This window comes from Rousettus aegyptiacus, unplaced genomic scaffold (genome assembly GCF_014176215.1).
Source record: "Rousettus aegyptiacus isolate mRouAeg1 unplaced genomic scaffold, mRouAeg1.p scaffold_m13_p_14, whole genome shotgun sequence".
NCBI classification, from domain to species: domain Eukaryota; kingdom Metazoa; phylum Chordata; class Mammalia; order Chiroptera; family Pteropodidae; genus Rousettus; species Rousettus aegyptiacus.
Genome location: NW_023416289.1, coordinates 44,587,313 through 44,604,603, shown reverse-complemented (window position 1 = coordinate 44,604,603; position 17,291 = coordinate 44,587,313). Strand labels below are relative to the sequence as shown.

Here is a 17,291-nt window from a genome sequence, read left to right as displayed (position 1 = left end):
GGTGACGGTGGAGCCTGTCTCGCTGGTACACTCGGTAGATAAATTTCTACTGCATCGAAAAGTAAGTTTTCGTAACTTCGCAATCTGCCAGGGACAAGCAGCTCGTTCCCCAAGGTCACAGGGAAAAGCAGGCACGCGGATAGCACTACTCACCTGCGAGCCGTACTGACTGAGGCTCTCGAAGCCCACGCGCTTGGCCAGCGAGACGCAGGCGATTCGCCGAGGCTGGGTGCACGCCACGTGACTGAAGCCGGTGGCCAGCAGGTACTGGGGCACCTGAGTGGACTTGCCACAGCCCGTGTCCCCTGCCACCACCACCACCTGGTGCCGCTTCAGCGTCTTCAGGATGCGGTGCCCATACTGGAAGATGGGAAGCGCTGCCCGCTCACGCTGCAGTCTGGCCAGCCGCCCGAAGGCCTGCTTCTAGCTAAAGTCCAGTAATGCGACAGAGCTTGGAGGAACTCAGACACTCTCTCCGGGGGCAGACACCGGCCCGGCCACTGAGAGCCCCGAGCATCGGGGCCCAGGACAGAGAGGTTGATGCGGTAACGCGAGTCATAAGCTCCAGGTAGGTCGGCCAGTGCTGGGATGCTAGGCTGGGGACGCCCAGGGTCTTTCTCCTCCTTCCTGGGGGTCCTGAGATTCTGGAATCTCTGTAAACGTTCAAAGAAGGTCCAGAACTTCCGGCACTCCTCCGAGTCCTGGCGGATATAATCCTCATCGCCGAAGAAGGCTTCCTTGAACAGACGCCGGGTCTCTGGACAATTCCAGTCCCATTTCCCCAGGGCCTCCTCCTCACTGGGGGCCCGGGATCGGTCCCGGTGAGCCCTGCCCTCCCTTATCCTGGGAGCAGCCATCACAACATTGTCACAAAACTGGCCTCAGTCTTGATCACCTGGACCAAACATTCTCATCTATACCCACCTCCTTCAGTGAGAGGCCAGTGCCTGCAACAAGGAACTCAGGAGTGGCACAGGCTCACCGCAGGCGATGGCAGAGTAAGTGGCCAGGGTCAAGCTCATGATTCACAAGACACATCACAACTCCTGCAGTGATCTCCACAATAGATACAAGTTCCTCCTGGATTTTCGGGCCCTGAATGCCTAGGGAAGAGACCAGAAAACACTCATTCATTTTTAGAAACATTTATTGAAAGCCTATTTCGCAAGCACTAGTCTAAGAAAAGGGACAGTAAAGAGTAAGGTCACCTGAGCCCCAACAAGTGGTCCTGGTCACATGCAAGAGGCACACTTCACCAGAATGACAATCCACTGACTGGGGCTGTGATACAGGAAGCACAGGGGTCTGTGGGAGCCTCCCCTGACCAAAACCATGAGAGGTGTGCTATACGAAGAGTACTCTGGGTCTACTGATTAAGGGAGACAAAGTGCACAAGTTGGCAAGTGTTGCGTTTCGTGCCTATCGCATTTGCCGCTCAGCACACCCCTTCCTTCTTCCTCCTAACAGGAGGCACCTGCCTTTGGAGAGCAGCCCTTCCTGGATTCCACGTGGTTCTGATGGGCTTGAAACCAGAGACCCCCTATCGCCTCAGCAAGTGACAAAGGTCTGTCCAATCATTGTACCCTACGCTCGCTTAAACCAGTGCTCAGACTGAGATGTGGACACCACTCAAGGCGAGTTAACTGAAACCTCTCTGGAATTCACACCGGGTTACTAGAGTTCTCATTTTATCTACTGCGGTTACACAAAGCTGACATAAATCCGGAGCTCTTGGAAGTACCTTCTGAAAATGATCACCTTCCCCAGAGAAAAGCCTGCACGTGGGCACAGTGCAGCTGACACAAGGATGGTCGCTGAGCCGCTACAAGGAGAGAAGAGGGAGGGGACAGAAGCTTGGCGACATCATTTAGTGCCTGACGTTTAGTTCCCTACAACCCTATACTACCCAGCTACACGAGAAAACGTCTTTTTGCCTAAAGGTGGGTTTCTGCCTCACAGATGCCTGTGTCCTAACTAACATAGACCATACCCGCATAGGTGCAGTTTCCTGCAGGGGAGTCCAGCACAGACTCTTAACAGGGTTCTGAGCCTTCTCAAGGTAAAGGCTTTGGAGTCGGGCACATCAGGGTTTGAACTTCAGCTTCATCATTTATTAGATGAGTGATCACTGGCAAATTAACTTCTGTGAGGCTGTTTTCTTCATCTACCAAACGCACACAGTATCCCTCAAAACACGGCAGTGTTTATCACCTAGCCTGGTACACAGAAGCTTAACAGTAACTAGCACTCAAGTCCAGTGCTTTCCCCCAATGGTGACTAACACAGGGAAAACAGCAAGAATGAGGGACGTATAACCTGGAAGAAAATTACACTCAAAAGGCCACAACTGGTCTTCATAATGGCATTAGCAACGCTTCCACTCACTCTGCCTCCAGTTTCTCAGGCCCTCATGGACCAGAGCTTGGAGCTTCGATCTCTGAGCTGTCAAGGGAACTAGGACCGACTCTGGGAGTCATTAGAGACAGAGACTCGTCTCATCTAAGGAGGAACTGGCAAAGTGGCAGAGTTGTTTCCCACAGAAGCAGCAGCCTGTGGGGAGGGCACACCACTTATTAAACACCTGAACTGGATGATGTCAGAGCAGCTTCAGCGGGAGCCCCTACACTAGGCAGGAGGTAAGAGGACAAGGCTGTGAAAGACTCCTGAGATGCTCTGGTCCTCAGAATGAAAGAGAGCATCCCTCTCAGGCTTCAAAACGCCTTTGTAGGCACATGGGCCCAACTGAGAACTTCCCCACGGCTCTCAAGGGGTCTACTCTTTTAAGCTACCTTTTTTAGAGTTCCTGAATCTTCTAGTTACTCCTTCACAATGTCTCTGACCACCTCTTGGTTTCTCTTTTCTAGGCTCGGAGCTTTTACAGGTTTTCTTTGCCTCCCTATTTCTCTCCTTTCTGGCTCTCCATCTTCAGCTCTCAGTGTCCTCTCTTTTTCAGTCCGTTCCGTTCACAGGCCGGCATCTCTCCCCGCCCATGTCAGTTTCTGTCAGGTTCTCCCTATTTCAATGTCTCCATCTTTCCATATCTACAGGTCTCTCCCCATGATTCTGCCTCTCGTCCTTCTAGTTAAATTGCGCCCTTAAATTGTCCTCCTCTTCCGTCTGTTTCTGCTCCCCAGAACCACTCTAATCTTTCTACCTCAGCCTACAATTCCCAAGATCCCGGGGCGAATACGTTTCCCGCGTAGTCGCTGTGAGGCTCTCCCGGGGGAACCCATCAGTTTCTTGCCCTCCACCTCTCTCGTTCTCAGCTTTCCTCCTCTCCCGACCTCCCCGTCCCTCAGTCCCTCAGTTTCTCGCAGCTTCTTGTGGTGCCACGATTACTCGGGCCTCTCTGTCCCCCAGGTTCTTCGGGGACGCTCAGGCTCCATCTCCGTCCGCTTCTCCCGGGCCCTCGTCCAACATATTTCCTCATCTCGGGATCTCCCGCCACCACTCAGCTCGCTCCCTGGACACTCCGTACCCGGCCCGACTCCCACCCCTCAACAACCGCCCGGCGTTGGCGCCGCGTCCGTCACCTACTTAACCGCCACCAGCGATTCAGGTTCGGGTCTCCAGCGCCCGCCGCGCTCTCAGAGCCCGTCCTGCGCTTGCGCACGGCAACCCCGCGGCTCGGCCCCGCCCAGCCACGGAGGGAAAATCAATGGGCAGCCGCGAACGCTCAAGCGGCACTCTGCGCCTGCGCCCGCTCCCGCCTCGCTTCGGATGGAATCCAGGGTAACGCTTCGCGCTCTAGGGGCCGGAAGAGGCGCTGCGGTGGAGACTGGCTCTGAGACCCCGGACCTGAATGGTCATTTGCATCCTGGGATCACCGAGGCGCTCGGATTTTAACCCAGCGAAGGGGACGGAGTTTGGCTAAAACCACCTATTTGGGTTACAATAGTGGCCGAGGTCCAGACACTATTAAAACACTCCTGAGATTTACTCATGATAATACAACAAAGCAGGAAAGGGGTGAAAAGTGAGGCTATTTAAAGTTTCATAGAGACATTTAGAAAGTGGCATCTGAGCAAAGCTGAAAAAAGCGAAAGCTGAAAATAGAACCGTAGAGACCGCTCGGGGAGACCATCTAGGTAGAGGAAACAGCAAATGCAAAAAATAAGATGGCGACAGGCAACAGGTTGGGTGGATTCAAGGACCGACAAGCCGGCGTTGTGGCTGGAGTGAGGGTAGGTGTGTAGCAGAGAACCAAGAGGGGAGAGGAGGTGGATGGATCATGCACACCATGCTGAGGACTTGGGCTTCTCGTCTGTGTGAGCTGGCAGCCCTGGGAGGAATCTGAGTAGAGGACCAATATGAGACACCATCTGACTTAGATTTTTAACAGAATCTTCTGGTTCCCGTGTGAGAAATAGCACATAAGGAACCAAGATGAGAAAAAAGGCCCAGAGAGGAGGCAGCTGGAATAGGTGAGAGAGTGTGGAGGCTGGCCCAGGTCTATGGCAGAGAAGATGGTGAGAAGTGGTCGGATCCAGAAGAAATTTTAAGGTGGAAACTGGAGGGATAGCCTGATGGATTGGCCATAGAATGTGAAAGAAAGAGAGGCGTCCAGGATGGCCCCAAAGTTTTTCTCCCAACACCTGGAAATATGGAGTTGCCATCAACCAAGATCAGGAAGATGCAGGAGGAAGGCTGAGGGAGAGAGAAATCCAGAGTTCCATTTGGAGCATATTACGTTTTAGTTACGGATTGGACATTGAGTTGTGACGTCAAATGGGAAGCTCGATGTGTTAAAATCAAAACCTAACAGGGACCAACCTTGAAAATTCCTTAAGCAGACAAAACCAGTTGAGTCAAAGAAACAAAGCTGAATTTGGATTATTTTGCAAGACTAATCTTAATCAGTTCTTGTTTATGCTTCCGGAAATTATAAGCAAAACTTGAACTATTTCCCAAGGTAGGTATGAGGTAACCACTGACCAATTCCCTGTTATTTAAGAAAATTCTAATATTATAAACAATCACTTTGAAGAATGAACAGTCACTGCTTTATGACAATATATGCCTAAGCTTCATTCCATCCATGGTTTGGTTTACACCCTTGCAAACTGTTTTTTGATATATGCACAATAAGCAATCATTAATTATGACTTCAGTGATTCATTGCTTTGATTTCTTTTATTTCTGAACTTTTCATTGGTGTAATTTTCAAACCTTTGGGGAACAAGTTGAACATAAAGAGGTCAATTCATGTGTCATTACCCAAAGAAAAAGAAGAAATTGACTAAACACTCTGCTTAAAATATGCAAAACAGAACTATGACTCTTTTAAAGGAAAATGAGACGTAAACCACAATATGAAATCAATAAAGAAGTCACAAACTACCAAACCAGGATTGAGTAGCAAACTTAAAACTAGCTCATGAAAAAGCCATTAAACCCTTGTTCTTTGGAAATTTAAGGAAGTCTATACATTCATGGTTAAAAAAAAAATCAAAAGAAAAAAAACAAACTTAAAAGCAAAAAAGGGGAAGCTACAACACATAAGACTAATGATTGACGGGCTTCCACCTAAAAATTGCACAGTGTATGTTTGAAAGCTTTCATGCAATTGGCTCTTTTAACAAAAAAGAAGATGGACACAATAAGAAATGGAAATAAATTTCAAAAAACACAAAGACTTTTCAAAGCAGAACTCTCCTGAATATACAAATTATTCCAGGATATAATTTATTCTACAAAGCATTTTTAGGCTTAATCATTCATGTAGGAGAATTCTGAACAATAGACAAAGGGATAAAATATGTATTCTTGAGGACCTACTGTGTGTCCTTATATCAGATACAGGGTAAAAAAAAAAAAGATAGCAAGAAAGGGATCTGCACCATCGGTGAGCTCACAATCTAGTTGGAAGAAAACGAGGTACAAAGTAGTTTGGCTCTTTCTAAGGCCTGGGGTGGGTGGAGGAGAGACAGAAATTAAAGTGGCACACATGTCACCCTTGGGGAATTTACAGTTTAGCCGGGAACTTGTATTCCGGAAATTTGGAAAAGAGAACACTACTGCCTTCCTGGGAGGCGGATGCATTGGGGAGGCTCACTGGAGAAGTGTCACGTGAGCAAAGGATTGAAGGAAATTAGCAGTAATCAAGAGCAGGGGCACGGGAGTCGAGTAAACGTGGGATCAAACCTCAGTTCTAGAACTTCCTGACTGTGTGATGTTGGGCAAATGACCTCCCGTCTCTGGGTGTCAGCTTATAAAATAAAGCATCTCCCGCACCTCTCTGGCTTGTTGTAAGAATTACCTTAAAGGTGAAACTACGGGTAAGGTGCTGTCCTAGAGTCATGACTCTGCAGATGGGTGACGCTACTAGTGACCTAAAAGATCTGAGCAGGTGAGATTCTAGAGCAACCCTGCCTCACAGGACTTTCTGTGATGATGAAACTATTCTATATCTGCTCTGCTAACATGGTTGCCACCAGCCACGTGCAGCTATTAAGCACTTGAACTAAGGCTAGTTCAACCAAGGAACTATTTTTAATCCATATTAATTGAATGAATGGGAATTTGAATAGCGACAGGCAGTTGGTGGTGACCAGTTGGCAACATAGTTCCGAAAGGAATTTCAGGCAGCGGCACCAGCTTGAGAAGAGGCCCAGAGGCAGGAAAAGAAACGGCCCACAGGATCCGTATTTGTTTCATGTGGTCGCTTAACAAGTTACCATAAACCGAGTGTCTTAAAACAACACAAATGCACTCAAGTGAGTTTCGGAGATCAGAAATCTCATATCGAGGCCTCAGCAGGTCTGCATTCCTTCCGGGAGCTTCAGAGAGAATCCATTTACCGGCATTTTTCGGAGGCTGGTTGCGTTCTGTGGCTCGTGGCCCCCTTTCTGACGACACTCTGACATCTATTTCCATTGTCACACCTTCTGCTACTAACTTTGATCCTCCTGCCTCCCTCTTAGAAGGACCCTTGTGATGACACCGGCCCCACCTGGTTAGTCCTGGATCATCTTCCCATCCCAAGATCCTTAACGTAATCACATCTGCAAAGTCCCTTTTGCCATGTGAAGTCACATGTTGACAGGTTCAGGGGCTTAAGATGTGGGCATCTTTGGAGGGCTTTGTTCTGGCTGCTACAGGGTCTGAGTACATGTCCAGCAGTGGAGAAAGGTCTAGAGTATCAAGCTATGGAGATTGGCCATGGCCTTCCCCTCAAAATCAGTCCATTCCCTGGCTCCCTCTCCCCACCTCTGCTGCTATTACCCTGATCCAAGTCGCCATCACCCCTCGCACTATCCATTACCCTGGTATCGTCTCCCTTCCCTCTCCCCTCCCCCACAGTTTGGTCTCCACCAACAAGCAGAGGTAGCCTATTAAAATCTAAGTTAGACCAGGACGTTTTTCTGCTCTGAATGAGGTGGCCGGGTTTAGAAAAAAAATTACAGATTGTTCAGTTAAATATGAATTTCTAATCAACAACTAATAATTTTTTAATGCTTAAGTATGTCTAAACTGTTGCCTGAGACACACTCATGCTAAAAAAAAAATGTTTGTTGTTGATCTGAAATCCAAATTGGATTGGGTGTCTCTGTATTTTCATCTGGGCACTAGCTCTAGATACCTCGCGTGGAGTCGAACGATGGGGGAGGGGAGAGGGAAGGGAGAAGATACCAAAGCATGAGAATGTCAGCTCCATCGGGACCGGAGCTGTGTCGGTTCGGGTCACCACCTCATCCCAGAGCCTAGTCTTGCACAAACCGGGCACAGAATACATGTATGTCACATGAATAAAGGAATAAATGACTCTATCATTGAGCCCCTGGATCTACCTGTGCCCCTTTTTGTGAAATGCAATAGGAGGATGAAAAACTAATTTCCTTCTAGCTCTCCGTCTCGGAGACCTGGTCATGGCTGCTGGAATTCCTATCGATCACACTTTCTTTCTTCCTTGCCGGGTCCTTCAGGGCCCAGTGACACGCAGCTGGCAGCGAATGGCAAAGGTGAGCCCTCCCGAAATACAGGATGAGGATGGGATTGACGCAGCTGTGAGCCAGTGCAAGTCCCACGACAAAGGGTTCAGCCAGCAGGGCCCAAGTCCGAAGCGTCGAGGATGGGGCAGCCATGGTGATCACCAATCTCAGCACGTGGTAGGGGGCCCAGCAGACCAAAAAACACACCGCAGCAGCCATGCCCAGGGGCCAGCGGTGTCGGCCTTCAATGACCAGGAGCGCACCGTGGCAGCTGGCCATGACCACCAGCTGCACCAGGAAGCCTAATAGAAACTGGATGGTAGTCACTGTGTTCTCAGCTACCGTCCAGCTGCTGTAGTCCAACATGCAGTCCAACTGAGATGGGTAGGGCTCCAGGAGCTCCCGATGGTAGACATCCAAGGCCACGGCCAGTAGCAAGGCCAAGAACCAGGCTGACAAACGGGCTGTTGACACCCACTGTAGTCGCCGATCATCAGTCCACCAGGGGGGCTTCAGGACCAGCAGGAAGATGTCCAAGTAGAGAAGAGTCAGGAGTAGGACCTTGTTGTACATGGACAGATAAATGAGGAAGGGCAGGGCCCGACAGCCCATCACCCCATAAGGCCAGTGGCCCCGCAGGGCGATGGGCAGCACCAGAGTGGGGAGACTCATACAGCAGTATATGTCTGCCAGAGCCAGGTAGTAGAACCAGAGGGTGCTGATTTTCTGGAGGGTCCCTAACCTGGTCACCCAGATAAGCATGACATTGCCGGACACCCCAACCAGGAAGACCACAGCTAACAGCACGAGTAAGGCCAAGCGGACAGCTTCGGTGGGGGTGCAGTCGCCGCCTGCGCAATTCAAAGAGACGTCCAGTGTCTCGCCATACTGCTTGTCCTCGTGGTTGAGAAAAGTGTCCTCCATCTCGTCCCCAGACACCTGGACAGGAGACAAAGGCCATGAAACCTCAGGTGAAGTCTCCGAGGCCTTCGGAATCCTCGGGGGCGGAAACCGCAGCCCATCGGCCTCTCAGACACTGAGACGCGACAACGTGAGAACCTCAGCGCCTTCAAACACTGGCATTTTAGAACGGCAGGATATGCGAACTAGCTCATTAGCATTTCAGAATTCTTGAATCTTCTAACCTAGAATCCCAGCCCGTTAGAATATCGGATTTCTAGAAAGCTCGTGTCAGAACACTGGTTCCTGAGCATCTGGAATTCCAGAATGTTGCTGTGCTAGAACACACTCAAGATCAAATCTCTTGGAATTCCAAAATATTAAACTCTTGCAACACTAGCCAATTACTACTTGGAATTTTACCGCAGAACCGTGTCTGATTGAACTTTCTACGCTGATAAAGATGTTTTATATCCATGGTGTCCACTCCAGTAGCCATCAGCCGGAGGTGGCTACAGAATATCTGAAACTGGGCCAGGGCAATTGAGAAACTAAATTTTCCATTTGACTTAGTTTAAATTAATTGAAATAGCTACACCTGGCTAACGGATACCTGATTGGACCATGAAGTTTTAGAACACTGAAATGTGAAAATGTTCTCCTATCATCATCCTGGAATTCTAGAATTTAAAACATTAGAATCCGAACATGCATCAAGAGGGGAAAAGGTTCCTATGGATTCACGGCAAAAGTATTTGAGTTGGTTCTTCTTCAGCTGCAATTTTGAAGTTTGGTACAATGAAAAATGTGGCTCTGGAGCAATTTTCGTCCTTTTTTTTAAAAAAAAAAAAAAACACAAACTGGGTCATTTTAAAGCACGCAGACAGCAAAGTACACACCTCGCACAGGTGCACTCGCTAGGGTTCACAATCAACCTCAACACAACTGTGTGACCGGCCACCAGACTGAGAAACAGAACATTTCTAGAATCCTCCCAGAGCAATTTTTAAAACTAATGTTAGTGTTAGGAAAGCAGGAAAAAGAATATGTCGAATTCTCTATAAGTCATTCATGCATTCATTCATTCATTCAACACAGCCCCCTAGTGCCTGCTCTGTTCCAGGCACTTGACACGCAGTAGGGCAGCGGTCCCCAACCTTTGTGGCACCAGTGGCCGGTGCTCCCATGAGAATCTAATGTCTGAGGATCTGAGGCGGAGCTGAGGCGGTAATGCTGGCGCTGGGGAGCAGCTGCAGATATAATGAAGCTTTGCTCATCCGCTGCTCACCTGTGTGGCCCAGTTCCTGACACAGACCAGTACCAGTCCGTGGCCCAGGGCTTGGTGACCCCTGCAGTAGGGGGCAAGACTGAAGGAGTCAGAAAGAATGGAATAAATAAGCAAAATACCCAGTATTTCCGAAGCTGACAAGTGCTATGGCAAAAGGAAAAAATATTACACGGGGAATTTTTAATTCTCTCTGTTCGAATTTTAAAGGAGTGGTCAGGGAGGGCTTCTCTAAGGAGGTGGTGTTTGAGCAAAGCCACAAAGGAGGCGAGGGAGAGGGCTGTGTGAGCGTCTGGGAGAAGAGAGTTCCAGGCAGACAGAACGGCCAGTGCAAAGGCCCTGAGGTGGGAACATGCTGGTCACGGTCAAGGAACATGGAGAACGCCAGCGTGACTGGAGCACGGTAGACAAAGGAGCTTAGGGGGAATTAGGAACAGAGAGACCTCGGGGGCCACGTGGGGGCATTGTAAGGACTTTCCTTTTATTCCACATGAGACGGATGTATGAGAGGGCGCAGAGCGGAGAAGCGACATGTTCCATCACAGCAATAACTATTATCATTGGCATTATTGATATTATTATTAGAAGCCACCACTTAGCATCCCACGCTATGTGCCAGGCATTGCTTAAAGCACTTTAAATGTTATACTGTTGAATCCTTATAACAATGCTCTGATTTTAATACCACCATTATACCCATTCTGCAGATGAGGCAGAGAGAAGTTAAGTAACTTACCTGAGGTCACTCAGCTAAGCGAGTAACAGCTGAGTCTTTGAACTTAGCCCTTGCTCCCAGAACTCACCCTAAAACATTCACACATTATCATGCAAGAACCTTACATTCCTGAGAGTTAGAAGAAAGGACAGCACGCCCCCCTAGCAGACCCAGGGTCTGTGACTCAGCTTCAGCCAGCTCTCTCTAGATCCCCTGAGAAATGAGAGTCACCCAGGTAAGCTACGCCCTGGGTTTTGGAAGGCCTTGAGGAGTTTATACATGTCAACACTTGGCATAGAGTGACCTGACCTCCCCTCTGCCCAAGACTCCAGCCACTGCTGACGCAACAGGAAAGACAGAGGAGAAGTTGGGGCACCCACCGCCGGCCCCTCCACCCTGCCCGGTGACTGCCGGGAGGCCAGGCCACTCCACGGGTGTCCGTTTGGGTCTGGCACCCTGCTTTCATATGATTTTCATCCCCAGAGTAAACGCGAGCAGGCTTTAAAAACTCAAACCCTCACCAGCAGTGTGGCCTTGGGCAAGTCACCTAACTTTTCTGTGCCTCAGCGTCCTGATCTACGAAATAAGAGTAATAATACTACTGGACTTACCTTCCGGGGGGTTATGAGAATCCACCAGGCCGGTAGCAGTAAGTGGCTCAGAATGCAGCACCAGTGTCAGCGCTGTCACCTCTGCCCATTATCTGGGAGCAGCACCCCTCCTCACCGAGGGACCCCGCCCTTCCCTGCTCTCACTGATTAAAAGCCCGGCCCCTTTCCTGGGGGTAAACAGTTCAGTCTGTGCTGTTTCTTTCAATACATTCCACAGAAATGGGCGCGGCCGACGCCCACGCATCATCCCTCCCTCTTTCCGTCTTTCCCACTCCCCGTGCCTCAGGTCCCTTTCCCCGTCTGCACACACGTTGCCTCCTCTGCACATAAAACATAATCACCATGATTATTATTTTATAATAATTCAATTGGCACGTGACATTTATCAAGCGCCTGTTATGTACCAAGCTTAAATAAGCCGTAAGACAACTCTGTGCGATGAGGAGCAGCGTCGTTCCCACGTCCCGGGATGTCAGGACTATTACCGTTATCCCTGTTTTCCTAGCGACGGCTCTTCCCTGCTTTGAGCCAAGGCTGAACATAGGAAAAGTGCAGACACGCGCAGATGCTCACCGAAAGACGTGTTCTGGAACATTCAGCCCAAGATGGGAAGGCACCCAGATATTCTCTCACAGGTGGCGCCGCATTCACGCAGCGGAATGTCCCATGATGGTGGGAGTGGACGTGGACACGGATGGACCTACCGCACGTCACGGGCAGGGCAGAGAGCCAGGCACGCAGGAGATTCGCCCCGTGGACCCCACGCGCATGAATTTTAGATGGGTAGAAGGATTCTCCGAGGGGTACGAGAGGGGACACGGACTGCGCTCTTGCTGGTCCTTGGCCCTGGGTTCCAGTTACCTGGGCACCGGCCCCTGGAGATGCGCAGAGCTGCCCAGCGTTAATGCGCATGCGTTTCTGGTACCTGTGTCGCTCAGGAAGACAAAGTGAAAAGATTTTCCTCAAGAAGCAGAATCCGTGAGTCAAAGGGTTCGTTCCCCGGGCACGTGGCCGTTTGGGGGGTTTCCCAGAAGTCACAGGGTTTGAGAACGGCTGTTTCCTAGGGACCTGAGAGGGACGATACATTTGAAACCTTGCAAAAGATTTTCTGTCGGCCTGCCGGAGTCCATTCCCAGAGTCTGGGATTCTGATGTGGGCTCCTGTGTAATAGGGATTAAGATTCTGTTTCTCAAATTCAAGTTGCGGTGCCCTCCCTGTCCCCTCCCTCCTTCCCTCTCTCCTTCCTTCATCCTTACCTTCTCTTTCAAGAGATGCCCCTATGTGGCCAACAGCACTTGGGAGCATGATCCGGGCCCACAGCAGGGACCCCGGAGGTATGGGGGTCTCTCCCCTGTGTCTGGCAGCTGCTGGGCTCCTGGACGTTCTTTCCTCTGCCACCTGACGGCCCTCGGCACATCTTCATAACCTGGGAGAAGCAGGAGTGGCCTTTTCCTCTTCCATGGTGCCTTCCGTTCCTCCCATATTCCTCCCATGACTCACACGTCCCCAAATGCCAAGCAGCAGATGAGGCTGGAGAGGGCTCGGTGGGTGGAGAGCTGCCCGTCTCCCCAATCCTGGTCTCAGTGCCTCCAGCATCCTGGAAGCTACACCTGTGCATCGTTTGACCTACGAGGCCTGCGGTCTTGGCCACCACTGTAGGTCCCTCTGAGGCACTTCTCGCTAAGCACTCACTGTCCCCTGCACATATCTTGGAGTCCTACTGTGCACCCAGCCCCTCCTATTGTCCCTTTGCGGAGCCCTGAGGACAGATAAATATTTCTCCCTCCGTGTTCTGAGGGAGACGGCTCAGGGTCACGTCCTCCACAAAAAGACCAAGGCCACCGAGCACAGGGCCTGAGGTCCCAGAGACAGACAGAAGACAGACAAGCCCCTAGCCCCTCTGTGGGCCTCGGTTTCCCTCTTTAAAAATGAGAAGTTGTTGACCGTACTGGTTATCAGCCTCCCTGCCATTGTAGCATGTGGGCTGAAAACATGGACCCGAGAGCCAGGATGATCAGACGCTGAATCCAGGTCCACATTGAGGTGTTTTGAGGCCTTGGCTCCCCGTGAGCCTCAACGTCCTCACCTGCAAAGTGGACATTTTGTTCAGACCGTTAGATGGGCGAAGAGATTTAAAACACATACAACCATACCTGGTTCATAGAATACGCAATGTACGTGTACGTCAGATTAACAACAGCAAGACGAGCATAACATAAATCTTTTAAATTTACATTTTAAAAACGCAGGCTTAGCAAGAGGAAGTGGCTCTCTGATTCGGAGCTCTTTGCTCAGCAGTTTTTTTGTGTTTGTGTGTCACCCCGTGTGTGTGCTGTAGAGGCTGAGGGCATAAATTTATACATTTTTGTTGTTGTTGTTTGGAGAATAAAATCCTGTCGTTAGAGGAAGTAGTTTCTGAGTTAAGAGCCTGGAAGTCACTGTGTGACCTGGTGTGTCTCCACGCCCCTCTCGGTGACCCTGTCTTGGCCGGGCCGGGCCCCAGATGCCTGTAGACAAGAATACCCCTTGGCCCCCTCCCACCGTGTTCTGGAATGCCTCTTCATCTCCCCCATACTGCCAGCCCCAGGCCCCTGCGGGAACCCCCTCTGGTCAGGAAAATACTAGAACGGAGGAAGCCAAAGGTGGGGACTGTCTTTTTTGTAGGCTCACATCTTCCCTGATAGTTAAGTTTACAAGAATGTGTTTCTCAGATCGCTCGATCTTAAACTCATCAGCCACTGAGTCTCAGAGTGTGTATTTCTCGAATTCTGGAAGGCTAAGGTTTTCTGGTGTCTCTGAAGCTGGCGGCCCTTTCCTGGGGGCCTGGGGGATGCTGGGAGCCGAGGACAAGGTCTCTGCATATTGACACTGGGAGAAACTTAGAATGAGAACACCTTAGAAGGTTATTAAGTTAACCCATATGAAATGGACATTTTTATGGGTCAAGGAGGGTTGAATTCCAGTAAATCTATTGTGATAGAAAGCAGATTAGTGGGCGCCAGGAGCTTGGGGGAAGACGGGGAATAGGGAGTGACTGCTAATGGGTGTGGGGGCTTTTCTTTCGGGGTGCTGAAAACATTCTGGAGTAGATGGTGGTGACAGTTACACAACATTGAGAATATCCTAAATGCCGCCAATGGTGAATTTTATGTGATGCGTATTTTACAATTTTCTAACAGTCATAAGTAGGTGAAACTTTGTACCTCCCCATCCCCAAATAGTGCAATATCATAGAGCTCAACCCATGGAATTCCTGAAGCCTGAAAAGGTGAATGGCCAAGATGAAACCAATCTTTTGAACAACATATATCATTGTGATATTTGATGCATGGAAAGAATGTATGGGACACGTGTAAGTTATAAAGTGCGCCGGTTAAGTAGACATCTGTAAACATCTCAGAAACTCTGAATGTGTAGATCAAGGGTCAGTGAATTTTTTTGGTAAAGGAACAGAGAGTAAATATTTTAGTTTTGGCTGGTCAGGAGGTCACTCATTGTCTCTGTCACAACTACTCAACCTCCCAGGTAGATCAAAGCGGCCACAGACTGAATGGGCATGGCTGTGTGCCAATAAAACTTTATTTACAAAAGAAAGCAGGGCGGGGTGGGGGGCATATTTGGCCCATAGGCTAGAGTTTGCGGAACACTTATCTAGGTCAAAGACTCTGAAGCCTAGAATGTTGGAATCACAGACTCTTAGAATGTTGGAATCATAGGCTGTTTGCCCCCGAGGGACTCTACAATGGAATTCACAGACTATTTGAATCACAGGATTCTAGCTCTGAGTCCTTGGATACGGTAGCTACTGAACACATGAGGCTACTGAGCATTTGAGGCGTGGTAGATCCGAGATGAGATCTGAGATTAGAGTGTAATACACACACCAGATTTCAGAGACTTGATACAAAAAAAAAAAAAAGAACGTGAAATCTCTTAATAACTTTTACGACGAGCCCATATTGAAATGATAATATTGGAAATATATTTGAGTTGATAAAAAACATGTCACAAAAATTAATTTGACCTGATTCTTTTCGTTTTCTTTGGCTTGTGTCTCGCTTGGCTGATGGGAAAACATGAAATCTCATTGCATTCCTATCAGACAGTGTCAACCTGGACGTTGGCAGTGTGGTGCTGGGGACAGTTACATGGCACAGGTACAGGGAAGGAAGCAGACGGGGGTGTGGGAGGCAGGGGGACTAGGGCGGGGGCAGCAGGGCGCAGCCGACTCAGCCAAACCCACCACGCACTTCCTGCCCTCACTTCCTCTTTGGACTTGTTGGCCCAGCGGATTTTTAGGCCTCAGATTTGACAATCGCCTGGCCCTTCAGTCCACTTCCCTCCTGGGCAGGGCTGATGGACGCCAAGCAGAAGAGAAGCTGGCTTCCAAGGTTTCTAGAAAAACATTGTGGGGCTCTGCCCTTGGGGTAGCATCTCCTTCTCTCAAATCATGATGAGAGAAATGCCTCGCTGCTCACAGCCCGCCCCCCAAACCGGGAGAGCTAGAGGACGGCCAGGAATAGGGATGGAACATGGCAGTGGGAGGTGGAAGAAGCGAGGGAGGACTTCCTGGAGGAGGCTGCACCCCGACGGAAGGTAGGATAGGAAGAGGGACTGTCTTTATTCATCTGGGAGACCAGGCAGGAGGGGATGCAGCGGGGACACACGCAGGAGAGGATGGAGGACTCAGACCAGACAGGCTGTGGGGTGGGAAGCGTCAGCATGGGTCAGCGGGGCCCCTTTGGGACAGGGACACACGGGGAGAAGGGGGTTTAGGAGAAGGCGCCAAGGTCAGTGTAGGTGAGATGAGTGGGGGTGGAGGCTGTTCCCTGAAGAGCGCTTGGGGGCTGCCAGTGAAGTCACAAGAGTGAGAAGCGGGTCCAAGAGAAACTTGAGGAAACCAGCACTTCAGGGTGGAGGAAGAATCGCACAGAGAGACAGATAGAGACAAAGATAGAGAGAGAATAGCTGGCCAGGTTCCCATCCCCTCGGAGGATGGCCGCAGGAGGGATGCCGGCAGTCGGGGAAGAAGGGACCTTCAGGATCACGGGGCTCTTCCCAGGGGTGCCAGGTACCTCCCGGCCAGATCTTCCTCTCAACGACCTTCCTGCCAGGGGCTCTGCACAGGAACAGACGTTTTCCCATCAAAACCCACCCACGGACTCCAGAATCAGAGCACCTGTCCGAGATGCTGGGTCAGACAGTATCTTTAGGCAAAAGCTCTGCCCAAGGCAGACGCGGTGACGTGTGGAATCCCGCAGCATCCTGCCAGGAGCCCCGGCTGCAGGTTGTTCCTTCCCCTCCCCAGGCTCTTGCAAAGAGGGAGAGGAAGTCGTCACTTGCGCCATCCAGTCCAGTCCAGTGGCCCCGAGCCCTGGTGGCTCCTGGCACCCAGAATGGGCCAGGACAGACCAAGTGGCACCGTGAGTGCAACGTGCACACAGGGCTTTGAAGACAAGAGCTCATTAATTTTAATTCTCATTGATTACATGTTGAAATAAAAATGTTTTGGATATATTGAGTTAAGCAAAATATATTATTGACTGCACTATTATTTTATATATTCAATATTATACATAGCAGTGTAGGATAAGGGGGACAGTTACAACAGCGCTCCAAAGCCTTCAGACCTGATGACTCTGCAGTCAGCACACAAGCCACACACAAGAAAACGATTCCACACAGATGTCTGTGACCTGCGGACTACTCCCCTGAGCTGTTGTGTCTTGAGTTGTGCCCTAGCAGGGTGCAGAGGATGCTCCCACACTGGCCCATGTGGGCAGGGGTCATTTACAAAGCAGCGGGCAGGAACTAGGGGAATGCATAGGGCAGGCGGGGTGGCCCGGGGG

The 17,291-nt window shown here is 50.1% G+C and overlaps 2 protein-coding genes across 7 annotated transcripts in view; both read right to left on the bottom strand.

The window, feature by feature from the left end:
• LOC107508631 (C5a anaphylatoxin chemotactic receptor 2-like) overlaps positions 1–3,625 on the bottom strand; it is a 28,625-nt gene extending 25,000 nt beyond the window's left edge. For all 4 annotated transcript variants that reach the window (XR_004954288.1, XR_001596354.2, XM_036231741.1 and 1 more), the window contains exons 1-2: positions 3,538–3,625; positions 154–1,103 (exon numbers count right to left, since the gene is read on the bottom strand). The gene's annotated coding sequence lies outside the window, so the exon portion shown is untranslated. The remainder of the gene's footprint in view (positions 1–153; positions 1,104–3,537) is intronic.
• A 1,237-nt stretch (positions 3,626–4,862) lies between these two features.
• On the bottom strand, positions 4,863–12,318 carry LOC107508043 (C5a anaphylatoxin chemotactic receptor 2-like). Of its 3 annotated transcripts, XM_016139570.2 has the most exons (3): positions 11,443–11,496; positions 9,445–9,661; positions 4,863–8,870 (listed from the first exon to the last, which is right to left on the bottom strand). In XM_016139570.2, exon 3 carries the CDS (start codon positions 8,853–8,855, stop codon positions 7,842–7,844), a length of 1,014 nt encoding a protein of 337 aa, XP_015995056.2. In that variant the 5' UTR covers positions 8,856–8,870; positions 9,445–9,661; positions 11,443–11,496; the 3' UTR covers positions 4,863–7,841. The 3 variants fall into 3 exon arrangements, with proteins under 3 accessions (XP_015995056.2, XP_036087619.1, XP_015995055.2); XM_036231726.1 differs by lacking the exons at positions 9,445–9,661; positions 11,443–11,496 and adding an exon at positions 12,016–12,318; XM_016139569.2 differs by lacking the exon at positions 9,445–9,661 and having other exon boundaries at positions 11,443–11,502.
• Between the last annotated feature and the right edge of the window lie 4,973 nt (positions 12,319–17,291).

What these genes read in the sequence shown, in the direction of transcription:
- LOC107508043 (XM_036231726.1), bottom strand. Translation starts at nt 8,855, where the DNA reads ATGGAGGACACTTTTCTCAACCACGAGGACAAGCAGTATGGCGAGACA.